The sequence below is a fragment of the Vidua macroura genome, chromosome 25, assembly GCF_024509145.1.
Source record: "Vidua macroura isolate BioBank_ID:100142 chromosome 25, ASM2450914v1, whole genome shotgun sequence".
Taxonomy (NCBI): domain Eukaryota; kingdom Metazoa; phylum Chordata; class Aves; order Passeriformes; family Viduidae; genus Vidua; species Vidua macroura.
Window position 1 is genome coordinate 2,410,788 of NC_071595.1, and position 18,599 is coordinate 2,429,386.

Sequence of the window (18,599 nt, forward strand, 5' to 3'; positions counted from 1 at the left end):
TTCGTTGGTGGCCCCGGCGGCGCTGGGTGTGCTCAGCGGGGACCATTTTAGGCACTGGTGACAGAGGTGTCAGCAACCAGGGCTAAAAATAGCGGTGTTGAAGGGACGAGATGGTCGGGCTGCTCAAATCCTGGCACGGCCCCACCCGTGCTGATAGCAAGTGCCCTTTGCTTGTTCTCCTGCCGCCACGTCCCCTTATCTGTCCTTCCAGCTCCGGGTGTTTCTGTCACCCTGTCACCAGGTCTCCTGCCCTGACATTTTATCCCCCTGGGATGGCTGCAGGTTCCTGCTGGGGTTGTTGGCGCCTGTTCCCCTCTCCAGGGAGGATGTAAAACTGAACGTGCTGCAGAGGAGTTCCCACCTGGGCCACAGGACAGACCTGGATTTGCGTGGTCCCCACACACCAGGATCTGCAGGGGTTTCACTGCACTTCAGAGCACTCCTGGGTTTCTGCTTTCCCTCCCTAAGGAGCTGGAATCATCCTCCGTTCCCTCTGGATCATTCATCAGTTTTGGATTCACCATCCTAGGAAGTGATCAAGGCCAGGTTGGACAGGGCTGGGAGCACTCTGGGACAGTGGGAGGTGTCCCTGCCCATGGCAGGGAATGGCACTGGATGGGCTTTAAGGACCCTTCCAACCCAAACCAGTCTAGAATTCCATGATTCTGCCATGGTGATGGGGAAACTGAGGCAGGGACGTGTCACAACTCCCCTGGTGCACACAAAGGACCAGGAGAGCAGAGTCCATGCTCTGCCCAACCTGCCTGCCACGCTCATCAGAGGTGTCCCACTCTCTCAAGACACCCCACAAGTTCTTGGGGTTAAATCCTGGATTGGTCACGAAAAGCAGCTCCTGCTATTCAGGGCAGTGATTACCTCGGGAACATCTGTGCTGACAATTGCTGAGTGGCAGCATAATTCCCACCAGCTCTGCCTCCGCCTCCTCCTCCTCCTCCATGGGCTTTATTTCAAAGCACGCTCCCTGCAAAGCCCTGCCATGCCTGATCGAGGGAAAAGCTTGGAAGACAGGCAGCAGAATCAAAACCTCAGGCTCGCAGCAAAGCCGAGCCAGGCATCCCAAATGCACCTGCACAAAGCTCCTCCTGTCCCTCCCTGATCTCAGCGTCTCACAACTACAGGCTTGGGGTTGTCCTTGCAGCTTTTGGCTTTGCCGTGGTCATCCCGACCTCCCAGGGCTGCATGGACACACCTGGACTTTCCCTGGTGCATCTCAGGCTGGAATCTGTGCTGGAATTCGATTTTTTTTTTTTCAATTTTTTTTTTTTTTTTCCCTCCGAGCATCTGGTGGAAGAGCACAGCAGGATTGGGGATGGGCTGGGGGAAGGCACTCCAGCAGAGCAGGAACGCTCTGCTGAGGGCCATCCCTCCCTTAAATGAACACCCATAGCAGGGATGCTGCCCTGGGGCCTACGGACATTCCTTGGCTATATTTGGTGATGGATGGAGAATTTGTTGCTTCCCCTCAGTCCATCTGTTCCCCTCGTTGGCGGGGAGGAGCCGGCGCTGCAGTGTCGCTGCTCGGATGGAGCCGGTACTTCAGCAGCCATAAATCTCCTCTGCTGAGCTTGTGCTGCCTCCCACCTGTTGGCTGGGAGAAGATCAAGTTGACAAAAGTCTCCTGCCAAGCTGTATTTTTATCCAGGGCTCCATCACGAGCCCAGGTGCCCCACAAAAGCCGCTCACGAAGCAGAGGGAGGTGGTTGTATCAGAGCACATCCCACCCCTGGGATCCTACCTCTCCCACAGGTCTCCAGTCCCAAAACAGGAGCTTTAATCACATTTTCTGAATCCCCTTAAACCCCAAAACCCCTTTTTTCCTTCTTGTCACGCTCGCCCCGTCACCATAAAACCTGGGAGGTCCCAAGCAGGGAGCTCAGAGCCAAATTCTCACTGTGAGAACAGAGGGAGCCGGGCTGGGACCAACACGGTTTATTTTGGAAAAACACCCCGAGGGATCCCATTAACATGGCAAAAAACCACTGGAGGACAAAGAAGTGAAATCCACAGCAACAACACACAGCAGGAAAAGTCCAGTTGTCAGCCAGGACAGCAGGAGAGGCAGGACCCTGTGGGAGAAGTGCCCATCCCAAGGGATGATCCCAGGGACACTCCCCAGCCCAAGGGGACTACACAAGCAGCAAGTCCTTGTCTTCCAGTTGTAGTGATGGAGGAGGGAAAAAAAAAACAAAAAAAACCCAAACAAAAACAGAGGAAGCCACGTGGAGAAAAGCAAAAGGGGCAGCCATGGTGGGAATGGAAAATCCTCCCTGCTCGTGAAGGATTTGGGGAGGTCTGGCTCACCTGGGGCCCGTTTCCTGAGCTCCACACCTCCCAGAGAGCCCCTAAGCTGCCCTGGCAGCAGGAGGACCCAAAGCAGGGTCACTAAAACCCTGTCCCCAGCTTGCACCCAGCTCCCTGTGCACCTCAGGGCCTGGAGAGGCAGCAGGAATCTGCTCAAATCCAGCGTTCTGCCCCAAAACCACAACCCATTGCTTCCCTGGGCAGCCATCTCCTCCTGCCAACACCAGCATCACCTCTGGACCATCCCACGGACACATCCCCGTGTCCCCAGTTCCACTGGCACCCTGCCCTGTTCCCCAGGGCTGGCTGACAATTCCATTCCTCCTGCAACATCCTCTCCCCTGCACAAGCCGGGCTTGGCTGGGCTTCCACCATCTTCAGGAAACACCTTGGAAATGTTTACTGGCTGTGCTCCCCCTCCCAGCTGCCAAAAAAGTCTCCAAGATCCAGTTCAGATCCCAAAATCTTGGGTTCACATTAAAAAAGACAAGACCTTTCTATAAACCTGAGTGCTGGCGGATGTGACACTCAGAAACTCGTTTCTCCCAAGATTTTTCATTTGTTTGTTTGGATTTTAGACCTTCCTCCGAGGTGTTTGTCACCCAGACGTGACAGTTAACAGTCTGCCAAAGAATTTTTTTTTGGGGGGGGAAAGTGCAATTTGCTTTTCACTGCTAGAGCAGGATTTAGTGCAATGAGAAAAGTCTCCCGAGCCACTGAAGGCATCACCAGCTTGGTTATTTACATATTCCTCAAAAGGGTGATAACTCCAGCTCCAGCTTCACTGTTGGAGCTGAAACCTCCCTGGAAAGAGCCAGACACACAACTTGGAAAATTTCAGCCCATGGAATTTGTAGAAAATTGCCTGATAATATTGAGCACCCTTCCTGCTCAGCCGTGGGATGTCGTGCAAAAAAAAAAAAAAAAATAGAGGAAAAGAAAAACCCACAAGGAAGATAATCTTTAAATTTTCCTCCCGAGTGTCTCCTTTGGGACAGGGCTTTGAGCAGAAATGTCAGTGTGATTTTCACACCAGTTTCTCTCCCATTGATTTCCCATCCTGTTTTTTAATCAGAGATTTGGTTCTCTCACAGCATCGCTAACAGAGGTGTCTATTTCAGGAAACACCAGAGGTTTTAAGAAGCTGAGGAGAAAAAGATTATCAACTCATATGGGCTCAGCCTAGAAAGGGAGAAAAAAAATCCTTTAATTGAAATCCCCAGGCTGAAATTCTCTGCAGATTTACCTAAATGGACTTCAAATGATGTCCCTAATATATCAAGGCCTGCTTTTAACTTAATTCAAGCCCTGGGCATGCGTCTGCAGCCCTTGGACAAGCTGGGCTTTGGATGCTCACTGAGATTATTAGTTTTAAGTGCTAAATCATGCAAGTGTGAAACCCAAATATAAAAACCTGGGCCAACAATACACCAGCCCAAAGCTCCAAGCAGGAAACAGGATTTTTTTTTTTTTTTTTTTTTTTTTTTTTTAGTATGTTAAGTATTTGTTTCTATTTTTCCAAATTTAAGCTGGCAAAATCTTGGTGAAAGGACAGATATCGAGTATTTTCTGGTTGGGGAGCAGCAGCTGGGGCTGGGAAGGAACAATATCACGGTTTAATTCCAGTTAAAGGGGACAAAATTTTGTTTCAAAGCTGCTTGGAAGGTTTTTGAGTGCTCCCAATTTTCCAGTTCACCATTTGCTTGGGAAAGCCAGAAGGCTTTGGGAATCACTGGGGGTTTTAAATAAATAGGTTAAACCTTCCTGGCACAAAGATTCCACACAAGGCAGACCCATCCTCGAGGGGTTTTGCCTGAAGCAAGTGCAGAGTGCACGGATAAACTGGGCAAACATCTCCTGGCACAGAGGAGCCCCCAGCCCCACGAGGAACAGCGACAATGCCACAAGACCCCGGCGAACAGAGGCACCAAGGGCATTTTCCTCCTCTCTGCAGCCCCTGAGCGGGGGATGAGCTCCCATTCCCACAACAAACATTCCCTGCACGAGCAGGGAGCGCGGCCCACGGGATGAGGTCCGTGCTGGGGGTTGGTGGGGGGATCCCCCCAGCCCCACTATTTGCTGTTTGGGGTCTGCTGCTTCTCCTGCGCCGGCCGCTTGTGCTTCTGGGCCACGCCGTAGGGGACGTGGGCGGCCACGGCGCCCATCTCCTGCGCTCCCTCCACGTGGAACATCTGGTCGTCGAAGAAGATGTGGGGCCGGATCTTCCTGAGCAGAGGTCCCTTGGGAGCCCCGGCCAGGAACAAAGCCTCGTCCGTCTCCAGGCCCCAGCTGCGCAGAGTCTTTAGGGCCCGGGCCCCCGAGCTGGCCGCGCTCCGCGCCGTCACCAGGTACGTGCGGATGGGACACTCCAGCCTCAGCCCCTTGGAGTAGAACTTCTTCTGCAGCTTCCCCAGTGCCTCCAGGAAGCCCTTCAGGGGGCCCTGGCGGAGCAAGAAGAAACTTTCTGTCAGCCTTCCAATCCCCACCTTCCTCTCACCACCCCTTCACCCTGTGAGCCCCCCAAAAATTACCCCAAAGGCGTCCCCTGGGCCAGCAGCTGCTGCCCTACCCCACCTCGCACCTCACTCTGGCTTGATCCCAGAGTTGGGAGTGTCCCATGAGGGCTGCCTCTCTCTCCCAGAGCCTTTTCCTGCCCTCAGTCCAGCTCTACCTGTGCCAGGGGCTTGTTCTCGTGAGCCTTTTCGTGCTCAAAGAACATGTCCAGGCCGTGAGCCTTCACGATCTGCTCCGACTCATCTGAGAAGAGCACGGCGTCCCCGTCGAACGCCACCCGCAGCTGCTTCTCCGACACCTCCAGGTCCCTGCTGGGGCTGAAGATGGTGGCTGCAGCAATCCCTGAGGATGAGGCAAGAGGTGGCAGTTATCCAAGGATCCGTCCTCGCGGCTCAGCCACCGAGGAGCAGAGCAAAACACGACGGGCTGGGAGCAAAACACCCCAAGGAAACGCGCCCGGGAGCACCCGCAGCTTGGCCCCCGAGAGCTTCCACGGCAAAAACAAACCCCCAGATGACAAATCACTCTTTGCATATAAGAATTAAGGAGGAAAAACACCGCCCTTGCCTCGGGAGAGCTGAGGAAAGGCTCATTTCTATGGAAACTGGAGGCTCTTTGGAGCGTCAGAGATGTGGGGCTCGGCAAACCTTAAGTGCACGTCGGCTTAGGGACAGGGATATTGGAGTTATCCTTCCTGGGATCAACCCCCTGAGGGCTCCAGGCTCCCCCCGCTGCCCCCCCTGAGCTGGACCCCAGACTCACCCTCTTCAATGGCCCCACTCACTTTCTCGGCGTCGGAGGAGAGGTAGAGGTTGGTGTGATAGGCCTTGAGGTAACAGATGGGGCTGTTCCCTCCCGTCATGCAGAACCTCTCGATGAACAGATCTGGGGGCAGGAGGGACCCCGGGGTGAGCCTGGCTGCCCCCCAAACCCAGCCTTGGTGCTGGAAGGGCTGGGCTTCATTTTGGTTCTGCTGCCCAACAGCAGGGCCAGCAGCCAGAGCTCCTCCCCACCAGCCAGTTTCTGCTCAGCACCCAGAAAATCCGGGAGAAGCGGGGAAAAATGGGAGAAAACATCTCCTTTTCTTGGTGCCAAGCAACGCCACCACCCAAAAGCCACCAAGGAGAGCTTTGTCCCCATCTCACCGTAGTGGTTGATGCTGTTGATCAAACGAACCCCAACCTGGGCGTGGTTGTTGGTCATGAGGACGATGTCGAAGAGCTCCTCGCTGTCGGGGTAGAGCTCACGGAGCTGAGCATTCACTGCCTCCAGAGCCTGCAGCACCCCGGGGAGAGGGGGTGGGTGTCAGCCAGCCCCCCCCTGGCATGGCCCTGACCCTCTTCCCACCCAGCAAAACACTCCTGGTCACCAAATCCACAAATCTGGCCAGCCCCAGGAGTGGTCCTCGCCCCTTCCCATCAACAAAACACTCCCGGTCACCAAAATCCCCACCTCAACTACACCCTGAGCCAAGCTGACATCAGCTGGGAAAAAAATAGATTCATTTTAGAGGGGGGGAATAATTCCACCTAGCTACTCTTCTGTTTTCAAACACAAAAGGTTTGGAGTTATTAAATGAGGCTAAATTAGCTCCAAGTTACAGATGAGTGTTTTTCAAGCAATCAGAAACAAGTCTTGCCCCACAGAGCTGATTAATCTATTTACTGGGAATGGGCTCCAGCACCCAAAACTGCACCAACTGCTACAGAGGTTAGAAAATATTTTTCAAGTTTGAAATGCCTCATTTCAACACGTCAGAATTAGAAATTGGCCGACTCAGGAGCAAGGCTAAACTCAGCCAACTTACAAGAATAAATCAATTGTAATAATAATCATAATTACAAAAAAAAAAAAAAAAAAAAAAAAAAAAAAAGAGAAGAAGAAGAAGACAATTCCCTAAAGGGAAACGTGATCCAAGGAGATGATTTGTTCAATTCCTGGGCTCAAGATGGAAAATCCAGCCCTGGAAGCAGCACATCGCTTGCTGGGAGGTTTGTCTGCCCTGTGTTTGCTCTGTGGCTCGTGTCCATCCTGGCCCCACATGAGCTCTGTCCTCTCCCCAGAATTTCTGGGGATCACGGCGCTGTGGCTGCTCACCTTGACGAAGGGGAAGGCTGCCCCGGGGAGGAAGGGCTCGTTCTCGTGGTCCAGCTGATATTTCACGTAGGCCTCCACGCCCTGCTCCGTGTAGATCTTCTGCTCCTCCTCCATGCGGAACAGCGCCCGCGAGGACACGGCGATGGTGATGGCGTTCTCGGGTTTGGGCTGTGGGCAGAGGGACAAATTAGGGAGGCAGCCCCTGGGTGGCATCTCCCGGCATTTAAGGCCATGAGGTGCGTGACACCTCTGAAACGATTTGGAGAAGGACAGAGCAGCTGCATCCCAGGGCTTCGATGCAGCCCTGATGCTCCATCCCCACACGTTTGGGCCACCTCAGATCCTGCTGCCAAGCCCTCCCACTGCAAACAGGCTCCCAGGACCCGTGCAGACCCCAGGAGGAGCCGCTGAAGCCCGTGCAGAAGGAATTTGTGTGGCTTTTCCCACCCCCCAGGCAGGAACGAGCCGCGCTCTGCGGCTGAGCCAGATCCGCATCCCGTGATGCCGTCCAGATGTGACAAACAGCCCGTGCCAGCTCAGCTCCTCCAAACCCTTGATAGAGTTATTGTGGGTGGAAACATGACAAACAGGTGGTGCAAGCAACGATTTATGAGTCATTATTGTTGATGTTCGAGGGTTCCATCCAAAACCCAAATCCAAAACCTCCTCCAGCTGAAGCCAACGAGGCACCTCCAGAGGGGCTTGGCAGGGACAGAGGGGACAGCGGGTAAGTCAAGCTCATCTTGACCCCCACCCATCCTCCCTCTCTCCCCTTGCAGGGCAGGGAGCGTGTTAATCCCCATCACACACTTGCAAGCACAAAAATAAGTTAATTACCAACGGCCAGTGAGAAATCCTGGCTGCCAGGACAGCAAATCCTACAGAAGGACAGTGGCACAGGGAGTCCTGTCCCCTACACAGGAGTCCAGCAAGCAGGACAGGGCTTGGGGGCTCTGAGGAATCCTGGCTGTGAGCACTGCAGGAACACCTCAGCCCCTGCTCCTCTGTGCCTCCTAGGATCCTCTGGGCCATGTTATCCATGAGTAATCCTCTGGCAATGCCATTTGCTCAGGGTGGAGGGTGCCTCCTCCAGCTGCTCCGCACACCCAGGTGTTCCAAAGTTCAAGCTCCCACCCTGCCCGGGGCTGAACTTTCCTGGAGCAGCAGCCTGGCAAGGCCGAGGTGCCCCATCCACACTGGCATTCGCTTCCCGCAGGGCTGGGCTCGCTCTGCCCCCAGCCCCACCCAGGAATGAGTCAGTGGGAGCCTCCACGCCACTCCCAGCACCAGCCCCACAGCTGGTCCGTCCCAGGCACCTCTCCAGAGGCTGCATCCGTCCCCAAAATCCCCCAAATCCCCAGCAAAGCGATTAAGACAAGACCCAGATTAGCTCGGGCTGGGACGATCACTGAGGGCACAGGAATCCCTTTCCCACAGCATTTTCAGGGGAATCAGATCCCGTTTGGAAGTGGCTCTTTTAGGAAAGGAGGGGAACAACCCCCAGGACAGGCAGGACCTGATCCAGGACACCAGCACCGCTCCAAGTGAACCACAGCCAGGTCCCCGAGGAGTGTCAGATATTAACTGGTCACGGGCCAAGCCTTTGGCACTTCAGCTCATTAATTAATAACTCTGGTGTCATGGGCCATTTATTAGCTGGAAATATTAATAACTCTGAAAGGTCTTGGGACATCCGGCCATTAGCTGGAGTCCTGCTGCTCCATCCTGCTCCCGAGTCCCTGCAGCACTGGGTGTGCAGGAAATCTTCCAGGTGTTTGCTCCCTGATCCTGGACCGGGGTCAGCCCTGGAGGGAGATTCCCAGCAGAGAAAACAGGTCAGCAGCCCAGATGTAACAGCACTGAGGCGTGTTCAAGGGGGTGAGAAGGATGTTTGGGGCCACAAGCCAAGCCGGGTGCCCAGAGGGAATTTCCATCTCCCTCTCCCCCCAGCGCACACCTTCCACACCTTGCCCAACAGCCCTGGCTGCTCAAGGTCCCTTCCCCGCCTCTGAAAGGCACCAGCCCTCCGGGAGGTTCATTGAAGAGGCAATAAACACAGCAATAAAAATAACCCTCAGCTCCAGGCCTGCCTCTGCCCCAGCGTGGGCTGCTGGAGCCCCAGGTGCCTGCGGGCAGGGAGCCCCTGGGAATGGGAGCTGCCGGATCCTGCCAAGGAAGATTTGCACCTTGTGGAGCACTCGGGGCAGGAAAGTCTCACCCGGGTGCTAAGGCAGCTCCCAGCTCCGGCTGGGCTGGAACAGCCCTGCTGTTCCCTGGGAAATGCTGACATTTGGAAAATGAGGTGATTCTGCACTGCAAGGAGGGATCTGCATTTTGACATTTCTTTGAAGTGGAGGTTTCATTTGGAAGTGTTCCCTCCTCAAGGTTGTTTGGATGCCTCTCCGTCCCATTAGTGCTGCAGATGGTCATTACCACACTCAAAAATGAGCTTTAAAAAGCCTCAGGAACCACAGCACCTCAAATCCTCCATCTGAGTGCTGCTAACAACCCACCCAACCCCACTTTTCCCCAGAAATTGAGATGTTTCAAGGCAAACACTCTTCTTTTGTAAGAGGAAATGTGTGCATGGGAGGGGGTCCCACTCCCAGTCCAGGGATGGATTTGGTCCCACAGCCCCCATCCCACCACAGCCTCCTGCTCTGGCTGCCTCAGCCCTGGAGGGTTTGGGCTGAATCACAAACTCTGTTTTTCCCCTCAGAACAGCATCCAAGGTCAGCCAAGGTCAGTGAAAGCTCATCCAACACAAGTCCAGGCTCTGCTCAGCCAAATCCAACTGAATTTGCTGCCTGGGGATTCATGGTGAGCTCCTCTTCCTTCCCATGGGAAGGTCAGATCCAGCCCCCTCCTGGACCTTGAGGAAGAGATTAATGATGGGTTTAAGAGGAGTGTGAACAGGGTGGGGGAAGGTCCCATCCCAATCCTGGGTCCATCCCTAGGGTCAGCCAAACAGGAGGGACAATCAGGGATGTGTCCCAACAGCCCAGCCCTCTGAAGAGGAACATCAGCCACTGGCACAGCTCCAGGAGGTCCACAAGGTCCAAACCCCAACTCAGAAATGCAAAAAGACTTTTCCAACAGGGCCAGCTCCACTGAGTGCAAACCCCACCCCAAACCCCGCAGTTTTGGGGTGAAGGTGTATTTCAGGAGTGACTGGAAACAGCCCAATTTTCTGCCTGCAGATCCAACAGCTGGCAGCCTTTAAATCGCTGCTCTAATCAGATGTAAATCCCCAGCAGCCCCCCAAGGATTAGAGGCAGACATTTGGAAATCCCACAGGCTCCTGGGATGTGCAGTGGGACCGTGTCACCCCCTCCCACAAGAGCCACAGGTGCCCACGGTGCCACCCAACCCCAGCAGCTTCACTGCCACCCCTGGGGGCCACCACTGGCAGGAGCCACAGTGGGGACCCCATTCTGCACCCCTTGATCCTCTTGAGCTGCCTGGGGCTGGGCCCAACTCCATCCTAAAATCCTGCAGGAATCCTGGGCACTTCCCTGAATGCTGCAGAAGACCAAACTCTTGTGATTCATTCAATATTCAGAAGATTTTGGTCACGGAAAGGGAAGAAGAATGGTTTGCCCCAGGGTCAAGCATTGTCCCCACTCCAGCATCCCAAAAATCGCACACGGGTGAGATGATTGGGTCCCAAGGGTGCCCAGAGGAAGGGAGCTGGCAGAAAACCAGCTCCCAATGGCCCGACTCGGTGTCACCAGAGAGGCTGGGGACATTTCCAGCATTGCTGAAGGGTGACAGGTCTCATTGCTGACCTCCCTGGCAGGAGCAGCCGCGGGAAGAGCTGCGACCACTGCAAAGCAGGAATGCCCCATTAACCCATTCCCCAGGCAGGAATGGCTTCCCAAAATCACCTTTTCTCCTGTCACCTCGCAGCTCTCTCCTGCTCCTGTTGGGCCAGGACAGACAGAACTGGCAGCCCATGGGTGCAGACAGACAACACCAAACCCCATTTCCTGAAGGAGCCCCAGGCACCACCAGCCCCCTGCTCGGGGATCAGATTAAAGTTCAGGGCGATGGCCAGGGTGGTTTGGAGTTTTCCAAGGAAATTATTTATACTGCAGAAAAGCACCCTGCAGCCGTCCATCACGGGCTGCCAGCTGACTGGCACAGGGCCCCCAGCCTGCCCCAGAAGAGGGGCACGGAGCCTGGCATCATCCCCAGCCCCACAGGGCGTGGTGGCACAGCCCAGCCTCAGGATGTGAGCACCTGGATCTCAGTTTGCAAAGCACATGGCTGCTCCCGTGCCTCAGTTTCCCCAGTTGTACAGTTACTGGTCAGCGAGCTGGCTGCGAGGAGAGGAAGAGGAGGAGCCTGGGATGGCATCCATGGGCAAAGCAAGGCATGAAAGACAAGTAGCTGCATCCTGCCACCAAGCCAGGCTGTCCCTCTCCTCTGGGAAGGGCACAGGCAGCAGCAACGTGAGCTGGCAGCGGGTCCAGGAGCGGGGGTGGCAGTCTGGTCCCCAGCAGGGAAAGCACAAGGGCTGCCCCAAGTGAGGGCTTGGACGTGTCCCCTCGTGGAGAGGTCGCACACAGAGCTTTGCCACGGAAGGTGCCAGCAAGGAAAGTGTCACAGAAGGTGCCAGCTGCCACCAGGTCCAGCGCCTCTGCCAGACCCCAGGTTTTGGGGGTCCCACGGCTCCGAGGGTGGCTGTGGGGCTCAGAGGCTGCAGGGGCAGGCGGGCACAGCTCCCAGCCCTGCCGGGCTGCCAGCCCTGCTCTCCTGCTTCCAGGCGCTCCCATGTTTAAAGCCGGCAGGCTCAGCCCTCCTTAGATAACACAGGCTTTCCCTCTAATCTCCCGGAGCAGGCGAGGGGCAGCTACACCCCTGTGACACCCCCGGCCCAGGCAGCGGCTCGGCTCCTGACTGTCCCCGGCTCTGTCAGTGCCACCCCTCCTGTCCCTGCCAGGGCCTCCCGCCTTGGCACAGGGGACAGGCAGCTCATGGGGCACCGGGCCACTCTGCAAGGACAGCTCAGGAGGGAGCCAGGAGCACCACAGGGACCTGCAGGAACCCAGAGAGACCGGGGGGAGCCGGAGAGACCCCAGCAACCATGGAGAAGTGGGAGCATCTGGAGAGAGCCAGGCCATCCGCAAGGACATGGATGGAGGCAGGGGTACAAAGAAACACCAGAGACACCATGGGAGACCCCACAGAGCCTGGAGGAGATGGAGAACACGGAGAGATTCAGGGGGACCCCAAAACACGTGGAGGAAATGGGGCACCGGAAGGGACCCCAGAGATCCTGGAGGAGATGGGGCACCCACAGACACCTGGGGGGTTCCATGGGGCAATCCATGAGGCACCCAGGAGAACCTGCGGGAGATGGGATACCTGGAGAGCCCCGGGGCACCCGCAGGATGTGGGGCAGGCGGGGCGGGGGTCGCGCCTGGAATGGGGGCGTCCCCAATGGCGGGGAGCGCTGCGCGGCACCTCGGGGGCTCTCACCGATTTGGGCTTCTTCTTGGGGGCGAGGTTGTCGTAGAAAGCCTTGGCTTCATCCCAGGGCCGCCCCGGCGCCCCGGCAGGACCTGGCGGCTCCATGGCGCGGCGGCTCCGGGGCACCGGCGGCTCCGCTCCGTGCGCGGCGGCGGCTCCGCGAGTCCCGGGAGCTCCCGGAGCCGGGGCCGGCCCGACGGAACGCGCTTTATATGGCATCCCATGAAGCTCTGGGGTTTCAGTCCACCGGGGCACGGATTAACCTCTTAGGGACCGAGCGCTCCTCGCCGCCGCCGCGCTCCCCCCCGGCGATAGCGGGGAGCTGCGGGGAATGGAGGAGGGAGCCCCCGCTCCAGGGGAGAGCCCTGAGGGGGCAGCGAACGGCCGGGAACGAGGGGAAGGGCTGGGGACAAAGGTGGCCTCAGCAGAGCCGCGGGAGGACACGGAGCAGGAGCGATGGGGCAGCACTGGGGACGGCAGCTCCCGCTCGTCGCCAGCCGCGGGTCTCTGGTTTGGCCATCCTTGGGCAGTGCTGGGAGCTGCAGAGGATGGAGCAGCCAGGGGAGGACGGAGGTGTGGCGGGACCCTGCTCCGTGCCAGGGTGACCTGTGCCATTCACTGGTTAATGGAGTGAGTGCGGGTGTTAATTAAGGCTCTCCTCTCCCAGGAGTGCTGGTGGGAGCAGCAGCCACAGAGCTGCACGTTCAGCTCAGGCTAAAAATTCCACCGCCACCAGCAGACCCCCCAGAAGCCCTTGGAGAGCAGCAGGTGCATCCCAGAGACCAAAACCCAGGAAAAGGGGCAAGGGATGAAGGATCTCACCTGGAACAGTGCAGCTCCCTGGGGGGAGGTGACAGAACAGGGTTTTACCCAAATCCCTGTGCTCCAGCTAAAGAAAAAACATCCCTACAGACGAAAGCCTCGGGGACCCCCGTGGGGCCTATGGGACCAATCCAACACCACCCCACCTGCGCCGAGGTCCAACCAGGAGAGCAGAGCCAGCTGTGTGCTGGTGGGCAGGGCTGGCTCCAGGAATCCCAAACCCTTTGGGGATTCAACATCATTTCATTCTCACAGACTTCCTTTCCCCAGGGCCTTTTGCAGCTCCCTGCTAGGAAACACCTGAGCTTCCTTTGGGGTGGCCCCCGGGGAAGCAGGAGCTTGAAGGGCCCGGGGATCACCAGGCTATTCTTGGAGTTCTCCCTTGAGCTTTGGAGTTGCTGCCCTTTCAGGCAGCAGCCCTGGCACGTCCCCAGCTCCCACAGGGTGGGACAACCTGCCCCATTCCCTCTTTCCCAGGCACTGCTGAGCTGCAAACTCGCACGCGCGCTCCTGGAAAGCACAGCGGCCAGATCCGAGGTGCAGAGCTCTCCTAAAAATACACTCCCTGCCGTGGTTTTGGCACCCTCCCATCCCCGTGCTCCCGTGCTGGCTGCTGCAGGACGCACCAAAGGCTGAGGGATTGCAGGATTGGGGTGGGATGGGGAGAGCTGGGAGCCAGCCCTGCCGGATTGATTCCAGAGAAGGATGAAAATTTGGTGAGAGCTCCTTAGCAACAGTCACTGTCTGTGCAGGCTGCTGAGGGAGAAGAAAGGCCAGAGGAAAATCTGTGCGGGGAAGATGGGGGTGGAGAAAAGAAGGACAAAGATGCACTGAGAGCAGGTCCCAGTTGCTGACAGATGGAGCCCAAGACAAAGCCACCAGCCCTGAGGGAAGGGCACAGCCAGGGGCCAGCCCCTGGCTGACAAGTGAAACCCATTTCCACAGAGGTTTGAGGTCTGGGCCTCCCCACCCCAAAGGTGACATTCTCTTCCCCAGAACTGCCTGCGTGACTGGAGGGCTGCATTTCCATCCACCTTCAAGGCTCCCCAGCCTGAGCCCCACTGTGTTGTCCCTGAGGGTTTCTCCACCCCTTGGGGTGTCACAGGCTCAGGTGAGACCCCTAAAATATTCTCAAAAGTGCAGTGATGTCACCTCACTGTCCCCAGCCAGCTGCCCCCCAATAAACCATCCAGAGGGGGACACCACACACGGGGGACAGTTTATTTTTCCATTAAAAAAATAAGTGACAACTTCACCATCTCCTAACAGAAACCACAGCCACCAACACCACAACGTGCAGACTAAACACCAGCCTGGTGCAGACTAAACACCAGCCTGGGACAGGAGGGGTGGATGCAGCAGGCTGGGAGGGGGGAGGAAGGAGACAGATTTGTTTCTTGTGGCCTCAGAGCTTTGCCAGGAGGCTCAGCAGGGACAGGACCCATCCACACCTCCCCACAGCCCCCATCCAGCACCCAGCTGTCCCCACAGCAGTGCCACACACCCAGGAGCAGCACCAAAACCTGCCTTCCACACCCACACTCCTGACCCTGCCTCCAGTTTGACATTGAAGGCCTCACCTCAATATCCAGGAGGGTCAGAAATGCCACAGAGCACCCAGGGCAGCTGGGGACATCACCCACCTGATGGGATGGAAGGTGGCTGCTGGGATGGGACACTGGCCACATCCAGGGCTGGCTTTGGACACTTCTGTTCTCTGCTGGAGTGTCCTGACCAAGCCTGGCTGTTCCCAGCAGGAAAAACAGAGGTGGAAGAGCTAAAGCTGGTACAAGACCCTGCCCTGGCCTCTCCAGGCAGCCTTCCAGGGAATTGCCAGTGAAGGAGGGACCAGGAGCAGGACTTGGGACTTTTCAGCCTCCCTGGAGACATCACAAGCCATGAAGTGGGGGGAAAGCAGCAGAAGGGGGACACAGCTGGTCTCAGCTAGGATCAGGGAATGGGGCAGGTGGAGCAGTGGGGGAAAGCAGGGAGAAAGCAGCAGGGATGTGGGAACAGCTGGCCCTGGTCAGCCAGGACACACCAGTGGCTGCAGGGCATCCATCTCCAGGGTGGGAGAGAGCTGACAACGCTCAGAGCAGGCTCTGACCTCAGGGGTGTGGAACATGGGCTGCCCAGGATGCAGCCAGAGCAGGGGCAGCAGGAGGGATGGAATGTGCCTCATGCCTGGGGCCAAATGGGGGGAAAAACGGGGATTGAAACCATCACAGGGGGCAGAGTTTGGCTGCAGCCAGTCCAGCCCTGAGTCCCAGGGCTCTATTTTTGCATGTCACACTGCAGGAGCAGGACGATGGAGGGGTCGCTCTTGGCAGCCTCCTTGAACTCCTCCAGGGAGATCTGGTCATCCTTGTCCTTGTCCATCTTTGTGAAGATCTTGTCCACTCGCTGCTGCGGTGTCAGCCCATCTTGGTTCATCCTCATCATGATCACAGTCCCCACCATCTTGTAAATGGCCTGGAGAAGGATGAGAGTGGGAATGAGAGGGAATGTTGGAAGGACACAAGATCCCAGGGCAAGGCAGGGGACAGGGACAGGATTGCTGCTCTGTTGGGACCCTGTTCTATCAGATCCACATCAAGCACCCTTCAGACAAGGCTCTGGGTAGGAAAACTCAATCTTTGGTGCTAAAAGGGACCCAATGCATGTGAAAAGCCTGGAAAAAGCAAACAATCCCTGCTGGTTTGAAGCAGTGGTACCTCAATGATCTCCAGCATCTCCAGGCGTGTGATCTTCCCGTCCCCGTCCAGGTCGTACATCTCGAAGGCCCAGTTGAGTTTCTGCTCGAAAGTGCCCCTGGAGGTGACAGACAGGGCACAGATGAACTCCCTGAAGTCGATGGTGCCATCCCCGTTCTTGTCGAAGGTGCGGAACGCGTGCTGGGCAAACTTGGAGGCGTCGCCGTAGGGGAAAAACTGCGGGAAGGAGAGAAGAGGAATTGAAATGAGAAGGGGGAACTCAGCATGGAGGCTGCACCTGAGGTGCTCCAGCCCCCCAGGCAGCACTCAGACCCCCAGCTGGAGCCCACCTTGATGTAGAGCTGCTGGAACTCCTCCAGGTTGAGGATGCCGGTGGGGCAGTCCTTGAGGAAGCCCTTGTACCACTGCTTCAGCTCCTGCTCGCTGAACTCCGTGCTCCTCACCAGGTCATCCAGCATCTCCGGGGCCAGCTTGCTGCTGTGTTTCCCCATGGCTGCCCCTGGAAAGGAAAATCCCCACCAGGCTGGAGTGGGATGGTCCTCCCAGACCATCCTCCACCTTGGCTGATCCCACATCCCTCTTCTCCTTGCTGGAGCTGATCCACCTGGCTGATGGGTGTCCATGCAGGACAGCAGCTGTGGCACTGGGAATGTGGCTGTGGCCTTTGCTGCTGGAGGTGTCCAGGAGCTGGCCCTGGAGCAGCCCACCAGAGCAGCCAGCAGCATCACCCCATTCCCTGGGCTCGTTTGGGGCTGCAGGAAAACACTCAAAAAACAACTGAAAATTCAGAACTCTTCCCATCGCCTTTGCCAGAGCACAATCATAGAATCCTAGGATGGTTTGGGTTGGAAAGGACCTCATTTAGTTCCAGGCTTTTAGTCCCATGGGCAGGAACACCTTTCACCAGCCCTTCTCTAAGGATGGGACAGTGAAGAATCTGCCATTAGGGCACATAAAAACCTCCCTGGCACCGCTGGCCTCGCAGCATCCAGCGAGGATGGCCATCCTGCTCCTTGGTGGGGACGGGGTCTGGCCGGGGGGCTGCAGCAGCAGCAGGGAGCCCTGGCAAGGCCCTGGCTGTGTGGGCAGGGAGCGGAGCCGCTCCGATACGCGCCGTGCCCGCTCCCACGCAGCCTTGGCTGCCAGCGCCGCTCAGCCGGAGCAGCAGATGGTTCTCCGGGAGCTCCTGGAGCTTCTCTCTCCATGAAGTTGAGGAGAAGTTCACCTGGAGCCCGACCAACACCATCTCCTCTCAGGGATCTGATGTCCTGGCTGTGTGGGCCTGGGGCACACCCTGGGATGGGGGATGTGGGGTTCCTCATGCTCCCAGCCAGCCCCGCTCCCGGCAAATCCCACAGGCAGCAGCTCCTTCCTGCCCCATCATCCCACCAGCATCTGTCACCGTCTGCCGCGGCAGCACCGAACCCACCAGCCCTCGGCAGCCCAGGGAATGTCCGGACACCCACAGAGCACAAGGCTTCCCCAGCGACCCCAGCTCGGCCCCACGAGCCCCCCAGCACCACGGTCTGGTTCTAAATGGCTGGCATTGATCATAACCCATGCCAGGCACTCTACATGGGCACACCTGCCACGATCCCAGTCCTCCCACAGCAGGAGGATGCAGCCCCTCAGCACAGCTCAGCCCTCAGTGGCCGGGACTCCAGAGCAGCATCCTGAAGTCCACAGCCCTCCATTCCCTTTTCCAAGCAGCACACAGCCATGCCAGGGCAGGGAACAGCACCCAGGAGGGAACCACACGCTCACCCCAAAGTGCCAATTGGTCAGTGGCTGCTGGTCCCAAAACCGGACACAGGGGTGGCACTACGGGTGTCCCCCCCAGGGCTGCACAGAGCACCCCAGCCTGCAGCAGCACCCCTGGATGGCACCCCAGGGAGCAGGGACGGGGCCCGGGGGATGGGTGGGGGCTCGGGGATGCTCTGCCCACCCGCACTATGGGACAGCTCCTGGCCGCCGGTCCCGGCACCCGCGGGAAGCGGCTCCCGGGAGCAGCTCCCGGCACCTGCCCCGACGGCGGCTCCGCACCGGGGGGGAGCCGGCTCCCGGCCCCGCGGGTGCGGCTCCAGCCCCGACAGCCCTTACCTGTGGTGCGGCGCGGGCAGGTGGCGGCTCGGCGGGGCCGGGCGGGGCGCGGAGCCGCTGCCGGTACCGGAGGGGCCGCGGTCCAGCCGCCGGCTCAGCCCCCGCCGCTCCCGCCCCTCTTGTTGCCGCGGGCCCCCCGCCCCCCCCGGCGGCGACGCTCGTCCATTGGCTGGGAGCGCTGTCAATCAGGCGGGAGGGGCCGCGGGGTGGGGGTCGAGGTGGGATACTGGGGGGTACTGGGATGCTGGGAAGGGAAATGGGGCCGGGATGCTGGGACCGGGGTGCAGGGGGATGCTGGCAGTGGGATCCTGGAGATGCTGGCCCCTCACCCCCTGCACTGGGGACACTGGACACGCCAGTGGCTCTTTGCTTGGCACAGGCACGGCTGAAGCACAGAGGAGAGAGGGACAAGAAAGCCACTTTGATCTCCAGAACCAAAGGTGGAATGTTTCCATGGAGATCGCCGAGCGCTTTTCCCGGTGACCTTGGCATCCTGCTGTGATCCCAGTGCCACTGGGCCCGTCCTAAGCTGCCCCTCTGCATCTGGTGGCCACT

General features: G+C 57.8%; 2 protein-coding genes across 2 annotated transcripts; both read right to left on the reverse strand.

Annotated features, from left to right (window-relative positions):
- Positions 1–1,950: 1,950 nt before the first annotated feature.
- NT5C1A (5'-nucleotidase, cytosolic IA) lies at positions 1,951–12,585 on the reverse strand. Its single transcript, XM_053999083.1, has 6 exons — positions 12,418–12,585; positions 6,934–7,101; positions 5,982–6,111; positions 5,599–5,721; positions 4,994–5,178; positions 1,951–4,763 (listed from the first exon to the last, which is right to left on the reverse strand). Exons 1-6 carry the CDS (start codon positions 12,511–12,513, stop codon positions 4,395–4,397), a joined length of 1,071 nt encoding a protein of 356 aa, XP_053855058.1. The 5' UTR covers positions 12,514–12,585; the 3' UTR covers positions 1,951–4,394.
- A 1,852-nt stretch (positions 12,586–14,437) lies between these two features.
- HPCAL4 (hippocalcin like 4) lies at positions 14,438–18,143 on the reverse strand. Its single transcript, XM_053998776.1, has 4 exons — positions 18,045–18,143; positions 16,274–16,443; positions 15,945–16,160; positions 14,438–15,702 (listed from the first exon to the last, which is right to left on the reverse strand). The coding sequence occupies exons 2-4, from the start codon at positions 16,433–16,435 to the stop codon at positions 15,505–15,507; spliced, it is 576 nt and encodes a 191-aa protein (XP_053854751.1). The 5' UTR covers positions 16,436–16,443; positions 18,045–18,143; the 3' UTR covers positions 14,438–15,504.
- Positions 18,144–18,599: the final 456 nt, after the last annotated feature.

What these genes read in the sequence shown, in the direction of transcription:
- NT5C1A (XM_053999083.1), bottom strand. Translation starts at nt 12,513, where the DNA reads ATGGAGCCGCCAGGTCCTGCCGGGGCGCCGGGGCGGCCCTGGGATGAA. An exon ending in CCAAGAAGAAGCCCAAATCG is followed by an intron (nt 7,102 to 12,417) that starts GTGAGAGCCCCC and finishes CTCTGCCCACAG; the next exon opens with CCCAAACCCGAGAACGCCAT. An exon ending in CAACAGCATCAACCACTACG is followed by an intron (nt 5,722 to 5,981) that starts GTGAGATGGGGA and finishes TCCTGCCCCCAG; the next exon opens with ATCTGTTCATCGAGAGGTTC.
- HPCAL4 (XM_053998776.1), bottom strand. Translation starts at nt 16,435, where the DNA reads ATGGGGAAACACAGCAGCAAGCTGGCCCCGGAGATGCTGGATGACCTG. An exon ending in TCCAGCAGCTCTACATCAAG is followed by an intron (nt 16,161 to 16,273) that starts GTGGGCTCCAGC and finishes TCCTTCCCGCAG; the next exon opens with TTTTTCCCCTACGGCGACGC. An exon ending in AGATGCTGGAGATCATTGAG is followed by an intron (nt 15,703 to 15,944) that starts GTACCACTGCTT and finishes ATCCTTCTCCAG; the next exon opens with GCCATTTACAAGATGGTGGG.